This window comes from Bidens hawaiensis, unplaced genomic scaffold, assembly GCF_021521415.1.
Source record: "Bidens hawaiensis isolate Kalapana, Puna unplaced genomic scaffold, B.hawaiensis_p1.1 tig00009828_1, whole genome shotgun sequence".
Taxonomy (NCBI): Eukaryota; Viridiplantae; Streptophyta; class Magnoliopsida; order Asterales; family Asteraceae; genus Bidens; species Bidens hawaiensis.
Window position 1 is genome coordinate 76751 of NW_027491736.1, and position 14986 is coordinate 91736.

Sequence of the window (14986 nt, forward strand, 5' to 3'; positions counted from 1 at the left end):
TGCCGTTTTGTGTTTATGCGGGTTTTGCCGCCTTCCACACGCAACGACTTACTTCCCCACTTATTTATGCGGTGAATACCGGCATATCAGTGTGGTCAGATCATAAGTATAAATGTAAGACCATCAGCGTCAATGTGATAAGGAGAATCATTTACATTAGAAGTGGCTCTAGGCCTTTTCTTTACAAGTTTGGAATTGATCTACTTGCAGCCTGTGTAATTGAGCTCCCTTCCATGTTCTTGGGATGGGGTGTCATCGAGCCTTTCGAGCCGATATGCACCTGGTTCGGAATCTCGTTGTTTACGCAGTATGTAGTCTCCAACATTGAAGCTGCAGTTTCATCCGTGTTTTCCTCAACTGGGGTTCTACACGCATTAGCCTGCTTAGCGTCCATTACGCCACGAGGTGAGTGAGTTTCCCATTTCTGACGAATGCTTCGACGACGTCCTTCAAGGATACGCATTCCTCCGTGGTATGGCCTTTTGTCCTGTGGAAGTCGCAGGATTTGCTCTGATCAGCGTTGTGACGCTGTCGGATTATTGGAGCCTTTGGCCATGGGAGCCTCTCGGTGGCAAATATTTCGGTGACGCTTTTGGTGAGTGGCGTCCATCTGGAGTTCCGGTTCGACGACTGCATGTTATCCCTTCCGCCTAACCGAGGGTGCGAGCCGGATGAGGTGTCAAAGTTTACCCTTGACTGCCAAATACCAAGCTTCCTCTTTTTGTTTTGTCGGGCGGTAAGGACGTTGTTTTCTCTTGTTTTTTGCGTGTAGAGGTTTGTACTCTGGGGAAGATCCCTACCCAGTTGCTTCTCCGTTTCGGCAAAGCGCTTGGCAGCCGTCATGATGGCACCCCATGTGGATGGCATGCCGTCTTTACCCGTCAACGTGCGGATAAGCTCTGGGTATTCGGCGCCCTGGATGAAAGCGGCGCGAACAAGATCTTTGCTTATGGTGTCCAGACTCAGCTTTTTCGAGTTGAAGCGAGTGATGAAGTCTAGTAAAGATTCATCCTCTTCTCTAACGCAGTTGAGGATCGTCCACTGCTCTTCAGTATATTTCCTCTGTTGGCTGAAGTGCTGGCTGAACTTGTGTTGGAAGTCCGCCCAATCATAGATGTGGTGGACCGATAAACGATCAAACCACGCCCTGGCCGCTCCAACCAGCGTCATCTGGAACATATAACACCACGTGGGTTCCGTCCAGTTGCTGACGGTTGCCCCCGCTATGAATCTGTTCAAGTGATCATCTGGGTCGGATATACCATCATAAGTGCCGATGTTGGACATATGTTTGGCACTCTTCGAGCCGATTGCTTCCGCAATGTCCCTTGCAAACTTGGACGTTCCCGCATTTGCAACAGTTGGTCTAAAGGTTTTAGAGAAGTCACGTGGGTTTCTCCCCGCGTTCCTTGGTTTGAAAGTTTCTCCAAAATTCATTTTCGGTTGGAAGTCCGTTTCCTTGCGCTTCCCTTTCGCCCTATGACGAGGGTTTGCGTCACTGTCGGACTCCTCCCAATCATCGTCCAAGTACTCGCACTCATTGCTCATGTTGAGCTGTTGTCGAGTGTTCCCGAACTCGTCATTAGCCTGTTGGAGTGAACGTAAACGTTCATCCAACTCAGCTTGTAATTCTTTCTGACGTGCTTCTGCCCACGCTTTAACTTGATCAAGTGTTTGGCGGGGGAGCCTCGTTTGTTGTTTCTCCAACTGGGTATCAATGAATCCCAGGGGAGGATTGTTTACTGCACTTGCCCCGGCTTGGGTAACCGGGGTAGTGTTCGTAAAATTTGTGTACTCGCCGGTGTTCCCAGTAGCTGGGGTTTTGGTTACCGGGGTTTCTTGGTCACTCGCTGGCCTTGGCACCGGAGTAACCTTAACCATCTTTCCAGAGGTTTTGAAAAAACTGAAAAAGAATTAGTTCTAGCTTTTATGCACAGATGGCGCCAATGAAGAAACACTAAGTGACCCGGGCAGATTACGGATAATCTTAGGGTCAGGTAGATGTTTCCCACGAGGGTTAGGTCCGGCAAAGATGGTTATTCTTCTGATGACCTGCAAAACAGACACCGTGAGCTCGCCACTGAGAAGGGGGGGTACCTCCTTGTGACCACCCTCCGGCGTGACAATCAGACTAGATTGCTCTGAATATAAATGTATATTAAGAGAAATAGCTAGAGCAGATAAGATATGTGATGGTATAAGATAGTATATGATACCGTTCCAAGGTGTTGGAGTATTTATAGCCGAAGGTAGGTTTCCAAGCAGGTACAACCAGCTGTATAATATTCCTTTTCTACCAACTGTGGGCTACGCACGTGCCATGCTGGTGGCGGCTGATAGTGACATGGCCGGCTGTGTACTATTCCTTTTCCACCAACTGCAGGCTATGTACGTGCCACGACAAGGGTTGATGAGTAGGCAGCGGCTAATAGTGGAAAAGGAATAGATGCGCATACACTCCACCTACCACACAATTACTCTTCCACCAGTCAAATATTAGAGGACATACATTCACCAACAAGGGTTGGTGAGTAGGCTTGCTACTAACCCCAAGCCTTGAACACCAACTCACCAACACGTCTCTCGTCTTCCAGTCAACTGATGTTGTATTAGAACTAGTCTTGGTAGTGGAAAAGGAATCATCATCATAATTAGATATGCGAATGGAAATACGAATATGACGAGCAACAAGGAAGTTGGCGGTGTGAACTTGAGTATCACAATCCAAGCAAAGGAAAGCCTTGTCCGAAAAACAGTATAAAGAAGGTTGCTTGTGGTGGCAAAGCTCACAAGCCGCGGCTGCGGCTGCGGCTGCTAGTGGTGATTTCATTGTGATGTATAACAATTAGCTAAACTACACCAATGGCAATATATAGGAGTTGTATCGAAGGGGAGAAACTGGTGGCTCACAAGCCAACTACACCATTGGCAATATGTGTGTGGCTCATGTTTACCAAAAGTTCTAGCTAGTATGTGTTACATGTTAATAACCAGTTTCATTGAATCATTCTTTTCTATAATTTCTTTTCTTTTCTTTTAAAAAAAATGACATGTGATTTTTATTTATACACGTGTAATAGTCAAAGAAACACTCAAGCTTATTAGTGGCTAAAAGTTGAAATTGTAAAATGGAATTTAAAAAAAAAAAAGAAGAAAAGAAATTAAAGGGTTTGGTTATTTTAGATTATCTATCTACGGTTGTGGACAAAGACAGACACACGAATCTGAAGGTCCATGGGAGTCATGGCAAGTGGCAAGAAACAAATGTAAAACCGTGTCGTACTAAGATATGGTCGGATGCACATACACTCCACCTACCACACAATTACTCTTCCACCAGTCAAATATTAGAGGACATACATTCACCGACAACAAGTTATAATAGAGCTTAAACAACATACATCACCAAATATAAATATATAATAATGTTTTTAATAATCGCTCATTTACTCATTGTGTAACCCTGTAATAGTATATGGTTTTGTGTTACGACTTACTAGTAATGTTGTTAATTATAAGTTGTGTGTTCGACATGTGAGTCCGACACAACATATATGTTATGTGTTAGCATGTTGTTTTCGTGCTTCATTCTAGATGATCAAAGAAATATGTTACTACTTATGTGGAATTTGTTGGTTGACTCGTTTGCTAAAGTGTATTAATAAATATAGCCTAGCCATAGCAGTTAGCATTTGTCAATATAATTATAACTATTTATACCTTGTGTTGATCTAAGATTAATGTTAGTCCTTGGACATATTAAATTTAAATCATCACCATGTAATTTGTTAAATCCCTACTAACCAATTCCATCTTCGTGAACAAATTAAACAATTATCTGCTAATTAACACTTGGACTTATGTTTCTTTAATGATGAACATCATCCATCAAATTAAGTGTAGCTTTCCTATTATGACAGTCACAGAGAAAACTGAAAAGAGATGTCCCCAAAAGAACAAGTATTATATTTGATTCAATAAATGCCCGGTTTTGATATTTGATTGCAAACAAGAAAACCAGAAAGTTTGGTACAACATAACACAATAACAACAAACGTACCCAGTATAATCTCACTCAGAGCAGACCTATTAGGACACAACAACACACGCATGAATATTATGACAGGTAAACATACAAATGCTGGTGGCTTATTCTTTGGTACCGTACTTAAGAGATTATAAGTTGAGGAACACAAATTCTTCTACCGCGGGTACCTGCCCTATTTTGTCAAGGGTATCCTTGTCCGGTTCTTCGTCCACGCCTATTGCCATGATGGCCTTTTTCCTCCTAAAGTTCCTTCCAACACTCATAAAACTCACATTCACATTCTTCTCCCCAAGAATTCCTCCCACCTTCCCGATCATTCCCGGTTGGTCGACCTGCCTGCACAATATCAGGTTTCCTTCCAGGCTTACATCCACTCCAAACGACCCCACTCGCGTCAAGTGCGGCTTTCCATTTTTCACCCTCCCTTCCACACTGATCTCCTCTTTCTCGGTCAAAGCACTTTGAAACTTCGACTTCACATTGATGATCCTCACTTCAATTGAATCAACCGGAGTCACTGAGTTCACATACACTCTTTCCTCAGAGATGGCCAAGCCTTTCTGCTTAGCAATGAAATCCGCATTAACCAGATTAATGATGGTATCAGATATCGGCTCTATGATGCCTTTGGTGACCATGGCCCTCAAAAGTCTAGTGTCCAAGTCATCAGGATCCCGACCTGATCGGTACACCACCTTTACCGACTTGATTCCACTTCCTCCACTAACCAACTGCACAGCTAGTCGTCCCAGTTTCTCGGCTAGTGCCACGTAAGGCGCCAGCTCAGATAGAACCTCAGGGGGGACCATTGGAGCATTGACAGCAGTCGCCGAGAGTTCACCTTGTAAAGCTCCAACTACAGCCTCTGCTATTTCCACAGCTACACCTTCCTAATATGTATATGTATATGTATATGTATATGTATATGTATATGTATAAGATTACAGTTGACCAAAAAGATTAATTACTTAATTAGTTAATTATACATATATAGTTATACTTATATATATACCTGTGCTTCTTTTGTGCTAGCTCCAAGATGAGGTGTAGCTGTCACATTCTCATGCTGCACTAATTTGCTATCCTTTGGTGGCTCCTCACAGAACACATCTAATGCAGCCTGTGCAACGATTCCAGCATCAAGGGCCCTCAACAAGGCATCTTCATCAATTACTCCGCCCCGAGCAACGTTAATAATGCGGACTCCTTTCTTCATCTTTGCAAAGGTTGCATTATTAAACACCTTTGAAGTAGCAGGGGTGAGTGGCATATGGAGTGAAATAAAATCTGCAGTTGAGATAGCATCATCAAAGGAGACCAATTCAACACCAACAGCACGTGCTCTGTCCGCAGGCGCGTATGGATCATGTGCAATAACATGCATCCCAAGCCCTTTTGCTCGCCTGGCTACCTCGGATCCAACCTTTCCGAATCCCATAATTGCTAATGTCTTCCCTACCATAGAAACTCCAACATACTTGTTTCGCTGCCATTTCCCTGTCAAAATGTCATGGATTTAGAGATCTGGACTAGATAAGTGGTTGGAAGGTAAAATAAGAGGTACACATCAGAGACGACCCTGTGCACCTCTTATTTTAGTACTCATCCAGGCATCCGAAATATCATATACTGATATTTCGAATGGCTGGACGAGTACCTAAAGATGGGCTATAAATTAGATGGGCTATAAATTTTATTAGATATACATATAATATATATTTAAAAACATATATAATTTGTTTTTATAATTTTGGGAAACCGGGGCCTAAGCGGCCGCAGAGGCCCGAACCACCTACCAGCTTTCATGGAAGCATCAGCTTGGGCGATATTGCGAGCCATGGCAGCCAAAAGAGCGATCCCGTGCTCAGCAGCAGCAATAGTGTTAGCAGTGGGAGCATTGACAACCAGGCATCCAAATTCAGTAGCAGCCTGCAGATCTACATTGTCAATACCCACACCCGCCCTTCCAACGACCTTCAAGCGGCCGTTGGCTGCTTCAAAGACCTGGCGGTTGACCTTTGTTCCGCTCCTGACGATCAAGGCATCGTACTTGGAGATTTTGGAACAAAGGTCGTCCGCAGACAGGTTGTAGGAGCAGTCAACGTCCGCAAAGGTTCTCAGAAGGTCCAGACCTGCATCTCCAAGTTTCTCGGAGACCAGGATACTAGGCTTGGTGTCCGGGAGAATGGAGTGGAGGTCTGGACCAGCGGATGAAGACAAATTTAAAGATTCGGCGATTTTAAGAACGTTGGTGATCGTTAGAGATCGAAATCCTCCGGGACATAGTTTAAGGGGAACCGGGAATGAAGAAAACTTGGGAGTGGTTCGGGCCGGGAAGCGGGTTAGTCTTGATGAAATAGAAGAAGAAGAAGAAGAAGAAGAAGAAGAAGAGGTGATCATGGTGGAAGTTGAATATGGTTGGTTTGTTCTTCTTCAACTTGAAGTTAAAGTGATGTTGGTATTGTTTATAAGCGCCAACAATAACAAGAATAATTCGATTCTGTTGGGATACATTATATATGATTATTCAATGCCAGCAAAAACAGTCCTTCAATTATTTCTTGGTGGACTATTTCAGCCTTCCCTTTAACTTTGCATATTCGATCTTAGTATAGTACACTGGAGTAGTTAACTATTTATTATATTTTTTGATCATTTACATAGCATTTCTGTTGATGAATATGGAGTTGTTAACTTTGCATATTCAATCATTTACTATTTATTATATAATTTTATCATATTTTAGTTACCATCTTAATGATTTCATAACGATGCTATATTTGAATCTGTAAAAGCTAGAGTGTGTTTGATTCACTAAAAGAACACATTTTGACAGTCTATTGAATAGTTTAATAAACATGTAAATGATACATAAATTACCTCGTAAACCATAAGAACTCTTAAAAGCTTAACACAAGATTGTCAAATTAGTTAGTAAAATTTGATTGCTCCGGCGGTTACGATTTAAAAACTAGCCTTGCACTCCATAATATAAAAATGAATAAGACGCTATCATGTTTTACCTACTTTAAAATAATAATTGAAATATGTTCATTGCTTATTAAAAGTTAAATACAGTCTAGATGCATTATTATTATTACTACTACTATTCCCATACCATGTGAGGTGCCCCACTGACTTTTTATTGTTTTTTTTTATTCTTTTATAAAATATAAAATGTGCATGTGCATAACGCCATTCCTGTTATTGCAGAGTAGAATGGTGTATGGCACAAAAGTGTCCTTAGTGTGACCATTATATAATTTTAATGTCTTACTAATTAACAAAGATTAAATTTGTTACATGTTCTTTCAAACAATAATTTTCTTTTTGGTATAAGCTACTTTTTAATAGAATGTAACGAAAATATTTTACCGATTATAGCATGTCATATATTTTCTTTCGAGTTAGACAAGAAGCTTGATAGCTATTTCTTGTCCAAAATTCGGTCCCGTATTCAACTAACGGTTTGTTTCCAAGTTCAAAGTAGGCGGTTGAGATAGCAACAACTGCGATTGTGATGTAAATCAATATTCAATAATGAAGGTATGCCCACAATTCCATAGTCAAAATGTGAAACCAAGCACTTTTGGTTAATGAAAGTATGAAACTGGTAAGTTCAAAGCAATTGCACAGGAAAACTACAAATAAAAGTTTTGGATTGAAGAAACTTCTAAGTGTTACATATATTGACATGGAAACTTCTCTCCTATATCACAGGATAAAATAAAAGCTATACCACACTCAAACTATAAATATAGAAAACAATTATATATATAAAAATTAACAAGCCAAGTTCAAGTGTTAAATTCAAACTCGAAAAAAAAAACCAAGCTCAAGAAATTAAACAAGACGAGCTTGATTTGTCTGAAAACGTGTGTATTAACTAATTAAGATTAAAAGTACAAGGTGACACAGAGAGGGGGAAATGGCCCCTACCATGGGTGCCCTCAGATGATCCCTCTCTAATCAAATCAATAAATGGAAAAATCGTCTCTAGATTAATGAGTGACCTCTCATTATAGTCAAATCAAGATATGGAGGTTGCCTCTGCGATAAACAACATCTAATGATTGTCAAATCAGGGCCGTAGGCAGCTTTAGGGGAACGGGTTCAACCGAACTCGTACAAAAATTTGTTTTAGTGCTATATATTAATGTATTTTGACATCAAACCCGTAGAAATTTCAACATCGAACCCGTAGAATTTTCAACATTGAACCCGTAGAAAACCCAAGTCTAAGTGATAAACAATCGGTCGTCCGTCCCCCGAACTTTTCCGAACCCGTAAGAAAATTTTTCTGGCTACGCCATTGTGTCAAATCATCTGGCCAGCTCACAACACACGCATTTTTAGAACCAAGAAGTCACCCTTGGTAGAGGCTGTAGTCGCTTGTGAATACCCATATTTAAGAAAGAAAAAAATATATAAAAAAAGATATTACTTTTTCAACGTTTGATTATTATCAGCCACCAATATGGTCCCCAACGTACTTTGAAGTTCAAAAAGAAAGACACCACTTTTAAGGAGGCCACATTTATAAATTCGTACTTATTACATTCATAGGGTAAAGTTAACGTATTAATAAAATTAACATGATAATTATAAAAATAAAGTAGAGTAATTATGTAATTACATCATAAAGTATACATAACTACTCTAATTTAATTACATAATTACTCTATTTGATTCTCACAAATAACATGTTAATTTTATTTGTATTTGATCCAAACCCTACATCCCTAATGGTCAAATTATGATGAAGTAAATGAATTATGTTTTGATTTGTAAACTTAGATAATTAAGATTAAGATTTTTACATAAATCTCCTCCTTAAGGCTCTTAACTACATATTTTCCCAATATTAAAATCAAATTACATATTTCCTCTTTTAACACACAATTACTCTTCTACCCTTTTAAATTTACAAATCCAACTAAAAATAACCCAAAGGTCTTCCAAGCATAAGTGATCATATATAGAAACTTTAGATGCGCTACGTCCGAAAGGGTTAGGGGGGGCACTTTCTTGTGTTTCGGAAAAAAAGGTGCAACTGAAGACAAGAAGGCTATGATTGAGAACCCGGATGTGTATTGAACTAAAAGACTTCGCGCATCCGGTCTGGGCTTGAGCTGCCAAGCCGATCTGTGACGGGAAGACCGAGAGAGTAGAGACCAATACCACCGGTCAATGTCCAAAACATCATTTTACTGGTTTTACTTGCTGAAAAAAAAATACATATGAAGTCTTATAAATAACAATTCTCTAAAATTTGGGCCTCCAAATTTTTTAGACTCATGTTTAAAAACTTACAAAAATAGATGTATATATGTTTAAAAACTTATAAAAAAATGTATATTGTGTTCGTTTGATATTTTTTTTTTAGTTTCATGATAAAGCGTCACGTCCTAATCTTATAAACTTGAGTTCTAGTCTTTGTGTTCATGTTGTTTTTGTATGTTTATGATACACTATCTAGAAATATATTGTTGAATATTTCCGTTTTGAAATTGGAAGTACGATTTTTGAAAGACAACAACGCACTTTTGTTAATTTTAGACCCTAGAAATCATTAACCACGTCTTTACTTGCATCTAATAATAAATTAAAAAAAAAAGGAAAGAAATGTAAGCTACAAGTATACTCAAATAAAAAATGGTGTAAGAGAATATGTTATCTGATGTGAATGGTGAGAGTGGTGATTCCACTCATTTTCTTTCGTCATCATGATGGCAGTTTTGTGTTGGCTTAAGCCTTTTATGTGCATGCAGGTTATAGTTCAAATCTTTAACACGAATAATAATACGGATCAAGTTCGGGTTGTACATTTCAACCCACCAACCTACAACCAGACACACGATTGACACCTCTAGCCTTAGCTAAAAGAACTCCAGGTCGCATAATTTGATAATTAAATATTACCGACAATGTTATTCGGATAATTATCTCAAATCTCATTTAATTATTTTAAATGGTAGTGTTTTTCATTTTAGTTAAAATTATTGATTCTCCGACACTACTACGCACCCAATTATTAGAAAAGTCGCCAATGATAAGTAGTTGTGTGTCTAACAAGACTTTACCACTATTAATATTCTTCCATGTCTAACACTAAATTTTGGTTAAGATGCAAGAAGAAACGTTATTGTGTCATTCCTTCAAATTAAACAATTTATGTGAGAGTGAGGATTTGAGATGGAAGTAGTCCGTGAATCGTGCTAACGTGAAGAGGGTGTGTGTTTGTCGGGTGAGGGTGTTGTGACTTGTAAACCTTTATGGTTGGATGCTTTTAATATGAATGGTTAAAAGTGTAAACCATAAGGGCTATCAGTCAAAGTACAAAACAGCCCTTACGGTTTACCGTTATTTTGTTATACTTACTTAATTATTATTATTATTATTATTATTATTATTATTACTCGATTAAATTGCTAAATAGCATGATGCAACGTGCATGCGTGGTCCTTTTACATAACTTTTCGGATAATATTAACGCCCTTTCTATAACGCGTGGATTTGTATAGAATATTCGGTTTTTTATATAAACTTTCAAAGTCGTGAATTTTTTCGTAGTTTAACGCGTAAAATTTGTATTTGTTTTAATAGCTCTGCCGCAACACTCGAGTCATATATACTGGCTAATATTAATATCAGTATAATGGTGAGATGGTCACTGCACCGACTTCCTTCTAGCTTTTTAGTTGGAGATTAACACAACACTAGAAAATATAAATCGTTGATAGAAGACTAGAAGTCGGCTAAGGGGGTGTTTGTTTTTTCTTCAAACATCTTCAAGGGAGCTAATGTCTGCACGCGCGCAGACATTACCCTTGAAGACTGTTTGTTTTTTTTCTTAAAACAGATCTTAAGTTATCTTCTTTCATCTTAAAAGAAAAGCAAAGAAATCTTGCTTAAAACATCTTCGCAAAAAAATCATACTCTTATCCCTTTGAAGCCACCCTCTCATCCACTCCTCCCACCACCGTCCGCCACCACCACCCACCGTACGCCACCACCACCATCCCCCACTGCCACCGTCCACCACCATCCACCGCCACTACCCACCGTCCGCCGCCACTACCAGCATCCACCACCAATACCCATTGTCCGCCACCACCACCACCACCACCATCCATCACAGCCACCACCAATCACCACCGTCCACCACCCACCACAACCGTTCATCACCACCACCACCCACTGTCGGACGCCATCACCGTCAACTACCACCGTCCACCACCCACCAAAACCGTCCATTACCACCACCCACTGTCCACCACCACCATCCATCGCCACTACCCATCGTCCGCCGCCACAATTTTATTATTATATTTTCTATGTAACTTGAATAAATGACTTTTATCTTGTGAGATAAGTTTGACAGTTATGCAGACAGTATCAGCTTATAAAAACAAACAGTCTTATATTTTCAGCTTGCAGATCTTCAGACCACATCTTCAGTTGCAGACATGAAAACAGATGAAATCAGCTTGCAGACAGTTTATGTCTGCAAAAACAAACAGCACCTAAGTTGCAGAAATAAGGAGAAATGGGTCGTGGACTAATTTATAGTAAGCCCACTCAAAGTAAGGCCAGACTCCGCTTATTCAACATATGGTTAATGGTATGAAAACTGTTGGGCCTTTAAAGTATGCCCACACAAGTCACAACCCACAGTCCACGCACACAAGTATACTGGAGTCTGGACGTTCATATTTTCATGATCTCAATAATGGGATTCACCATTACTTAGGTGTTCGGTTAGGTGACTTGTTTATACTTTATAGATTTCTTCATTCCAAATTACTTCACTTGGCTATACTTAAGCTATGCCTTGTGAGCTCAATAGAGAGTGCTAGTTAAAATGTCATATTGACATGAAGTGATGAAACCATTAACTCACTAACCCTTTAACGAATGCGCTAAAGTAACTAAATAAAAGAAAAAAAAAACAAAATAAGAAAATTTGATTGCTGCATTGAGGGTGGTTTAACGGGTGTAATTGAGTTAATCTGGCTTTGACATCCATAACATATATGGTCTTACTACTTGTGTGTGTATATGCACACACCCACACATAGTTGTCCAATATATGTTTAAAGTTGTTCAATATTCAAATTTGAGTTAAATTACTCAAATTTCGTTTCCATTTGAATTCAGTTTTTGAAAAAAAAAGACTTTGATTCAAATTTTAAAGCATGTATTTTGTAATATTTGGGCCTAGTAACATTTATATCCAGCTTGATAAATAATTACCCTAAAATCTAAATGCCAATCATCTAAAATAAAAATCCATATAGCATTAGAATAAATTACCTATTTTGTACTAAATTAGATTGAAAACCACAAATTCATATTCAGTTGTTGAATAAGAATCGATTCCAAATTTCGAGCTCCTGTCGAATCAAATTGGATGTGAATTCGAATCTAACTCCAAAATTTCAATATACGATCTAATTATTTTGAGCATTCAAAATTTAATTCGTTCAACAACCCTAAACTTCACATTTTTTTCGAAGGGTTTTGTAATTGATAAATATTAACAAGTTCAAATATTCAATTCCTTTTGAGTTTGGAGCTTAATCAATATTAACAAATTGGAACTTTTAACCATATAATGGATGGATGCGATTGAAACAACTTTTTAGAACGCCTAATCCGAATACCTTTAAAATTTGTTGCTAATGGACTACAAGCCGTTGTTATCACATATACTTTGATATCATTAGACTATAACCAAGTCATGATAATAAATATTTTTGTCAATACTTGGTAAAAAAAAGAAAATGACAGAGAAAGAAAGAGATGGGTGGTTTGATAAAACAAAATAAATATTTAATTTTAGTTATTAACTTTGGGATGGAGAAAACTAGAACAGAAGACTTGGTCAGAATAGAATAAGATGGGATTAGTAGTCAAGTGTTGTGTGTTTTGTTTCAACTACAATATGAGCCAAGACCATTTCTTTCTTTCCTTCTTTCTTTATTTTTTTATTTATTAATATTTTACTGCTGACTTATTCCTCATGCTCTTTCTCACCTCCTTTCTTCTTTTCTTACTTTGTTTTGCAGACTCAGTCAACCTTAACATTACTTCAAATTAAAGTCAATTTGCTACTGCTTAAACATACCGTCAATCCAAACCAACCAACATCCTTTATAACATCTTCATCGAACCTTCAACTGCCCATCTATCCTATATCCTTCCTTTTCTAACTTATTCTCCTATTCCTATTTATAAACCCACCAACACTCAAAACATCATTTATTTACACATACTTAAGAGTTTAACTTTACGTCACGTCACACGTTATGGCGATGAGGCCCTCCAACCAACAACCACAACCTTCTCGTCGTCGCCCCAACCTAACCTTACCACTACCACCACCACAACCACAACCGCAAACAGCGGTCCCACTTCCTCTTCCGCCCTCCTCGTCCCAACCCATCAACTTCTCTCAACTCGGCCGCCTCAATAGAATAGGCAGCGGCAGTGGGGGTACCGTCTACAAAGTCATCCATCGCCCCACCGCCACCTTATACGCCCTCAAAGTAATCTATGGCACCCATGACCAAGACGCCCGACACCAAATTCGACGTGAAATTGAGATCCTACGTGGAGTGGACAACCTTAACGTGGTCAAGTGTCACGACATGTTTGATCGCGCGGGTGAGATACAAGTACTCCTCGAATACATGGATTGTGGATCACTTGAAGGCACTCATTTGTCCAATGAGGCCGCTTTAGCCGATCTCACTCGTCAAATTCTCTCGGGTCTTTACTATCTCCATCGTCGTAAGATCGTCCATCGTGACATTAAACCATCAAACTTACTAATCAACTCTAGAAAACAAGTCAAGATTGCGGATTTTGGTGTTTCTAGAATCCTGGAACAAACCATGGACCCTTGTAACTCCGCGGTTGGAACGATCGCTTACATGAGTCCTGAACGAATAAACACAGACTTAAACGAGGGAAAATACGACGGGTGCGCAGGCGATATCTGGAGCGTGGGTGTCAGCATTTTGGAATTCTATATAGGCCGCTTTCCGTTTAACGTAGGAAGGCAGGGCGATTGGGCTAGCCTTATGTGTGCTATATGCCTGACAAACCCGCCCCAGGCGCCTGCGACGGCGTCTCCTGAGTTTCGAGATTTTGTAAATTGTTGCTTGCAGATAGATCCTGCAAGGAGGTGGACCGCAGCACAGTTGCTGCGGCACCCGTTTATGACGGGTGCTGTCGTTAAACATAAACATAACTTTAGTGAGGCGCATCCGACGTATCAACTACTTCCTCCTCCACCTCAATTTTCTTCATCCTCTTAGTCTTGGTTATTGTTCTATTTGATCATGTGTTTCTTGTACATGATGTGTTGTGTGTTTTATTTTGTGGAAAAAGAATTAATTAATGTGTGTTAGGAAATGAAATTAATTCCTATTTATTTGTTTCTCTCCTAAAAGAATAAAATTAATTATCAAGGATCTTAATGATTTCTACTTGTAAATTAGATGACTCTTTATTCTTTTCTCACACATGACATGCTTTCATCATGTTACAATCATTTAAATATCTTTACTTTTCAACATAACTATTAAGTAATGTAATGCAAGTCAAAACTCACATCACTCGGTTTCAACTTCCTACACGTCTCTAGTATAAAGTCTCGTACAAATCATGTATAAAAATACAAATTTATCACTAAGAAAAAAAATACAAAAGTTTTGGCCGGTTTGCTAGAACATTGTACCGGCTGTTTTTGTCTAAAATACCGGTTTTTACCGGCAAACCGGTTTTATGTCCGAGACATTGTTAATATTTGCGGCCCATATTTTTTCAAATTCACTTTTAACCAAACAATTAACATTCAAACGTGTAAACTTTAGGACTATGTTTTAAAATATTAAGTGCTTTTGCATTATTTTTTAATATTGATTAACT

The 14986-nt window shown here is 38.9% G+C and overlaps 1 protein-coding gene and 1 pseudogene across 1 annotated transcript; one reads left to right on the plus strand and one right to left on the minus strand.

Moving 5' to 3' along the window:
- Positions 1–4006: 4006 nt before the first annotated feature.
- Positions 4007–6463, minus strand: LOC143533674 (D-3-phosphoglycerate dehydrogenase 3, chloroplastic-like). The gene is made up of 3 exons (XM_077028374.1): positions 5845–6463; positions 5061–5545; positions 4007–4938 (listed from the first exon to the last, which is right to left on the minus strand). The coding sequence occupies exons 1-3, from the start codon at positions 6446–6448 to the stop codon at positions 4177–4179; spliced, it is 1851 nt and encodes a 616-aa protein (XP_076884489.1). The 5' UTR covers positions 6449–6463; the 3' UTR covers positions 4007–4176.
- Positions 6464–13279: 6816 nt separating this feature from the next.
- Positions 13280–14429, plus strand: LOC143533638 (mitogen-activated protein kinase kinase 4 pseudogene; annotated as a pseudogene).
- The last annotated feature ends 557 nt before the right edge of the window (positions 14430–14986 follow it).

What these genes read in the sequence shown, in the direction of transcription:
- LOC143533674 (XM_077028374.1), bottom strand. Translation starts at nt 6,448, where the DNA reads ATGATCACCTCTTCTTCTTCTTCTTCTTCTTCTTCTTCTTCTATTTCA. An exon ending in TGATGCTTCCATGAAAGCTG is followed by an intron (nt 5,546 to 5,844) that starts GTAGGTGGTTCG and finishes ACATTTTGACAG; the next exon opens with GGAAATGGCAGCGAAACAAG. An exon ending in CTAGCACAAAAGAAGCACAG is followed by an intron (nt 4,939 to 5,060) that starts GTATATATATAA and finishes TATACATATTAG; the next exon opens with GAAGGTGTAGCTGTGGAAAT.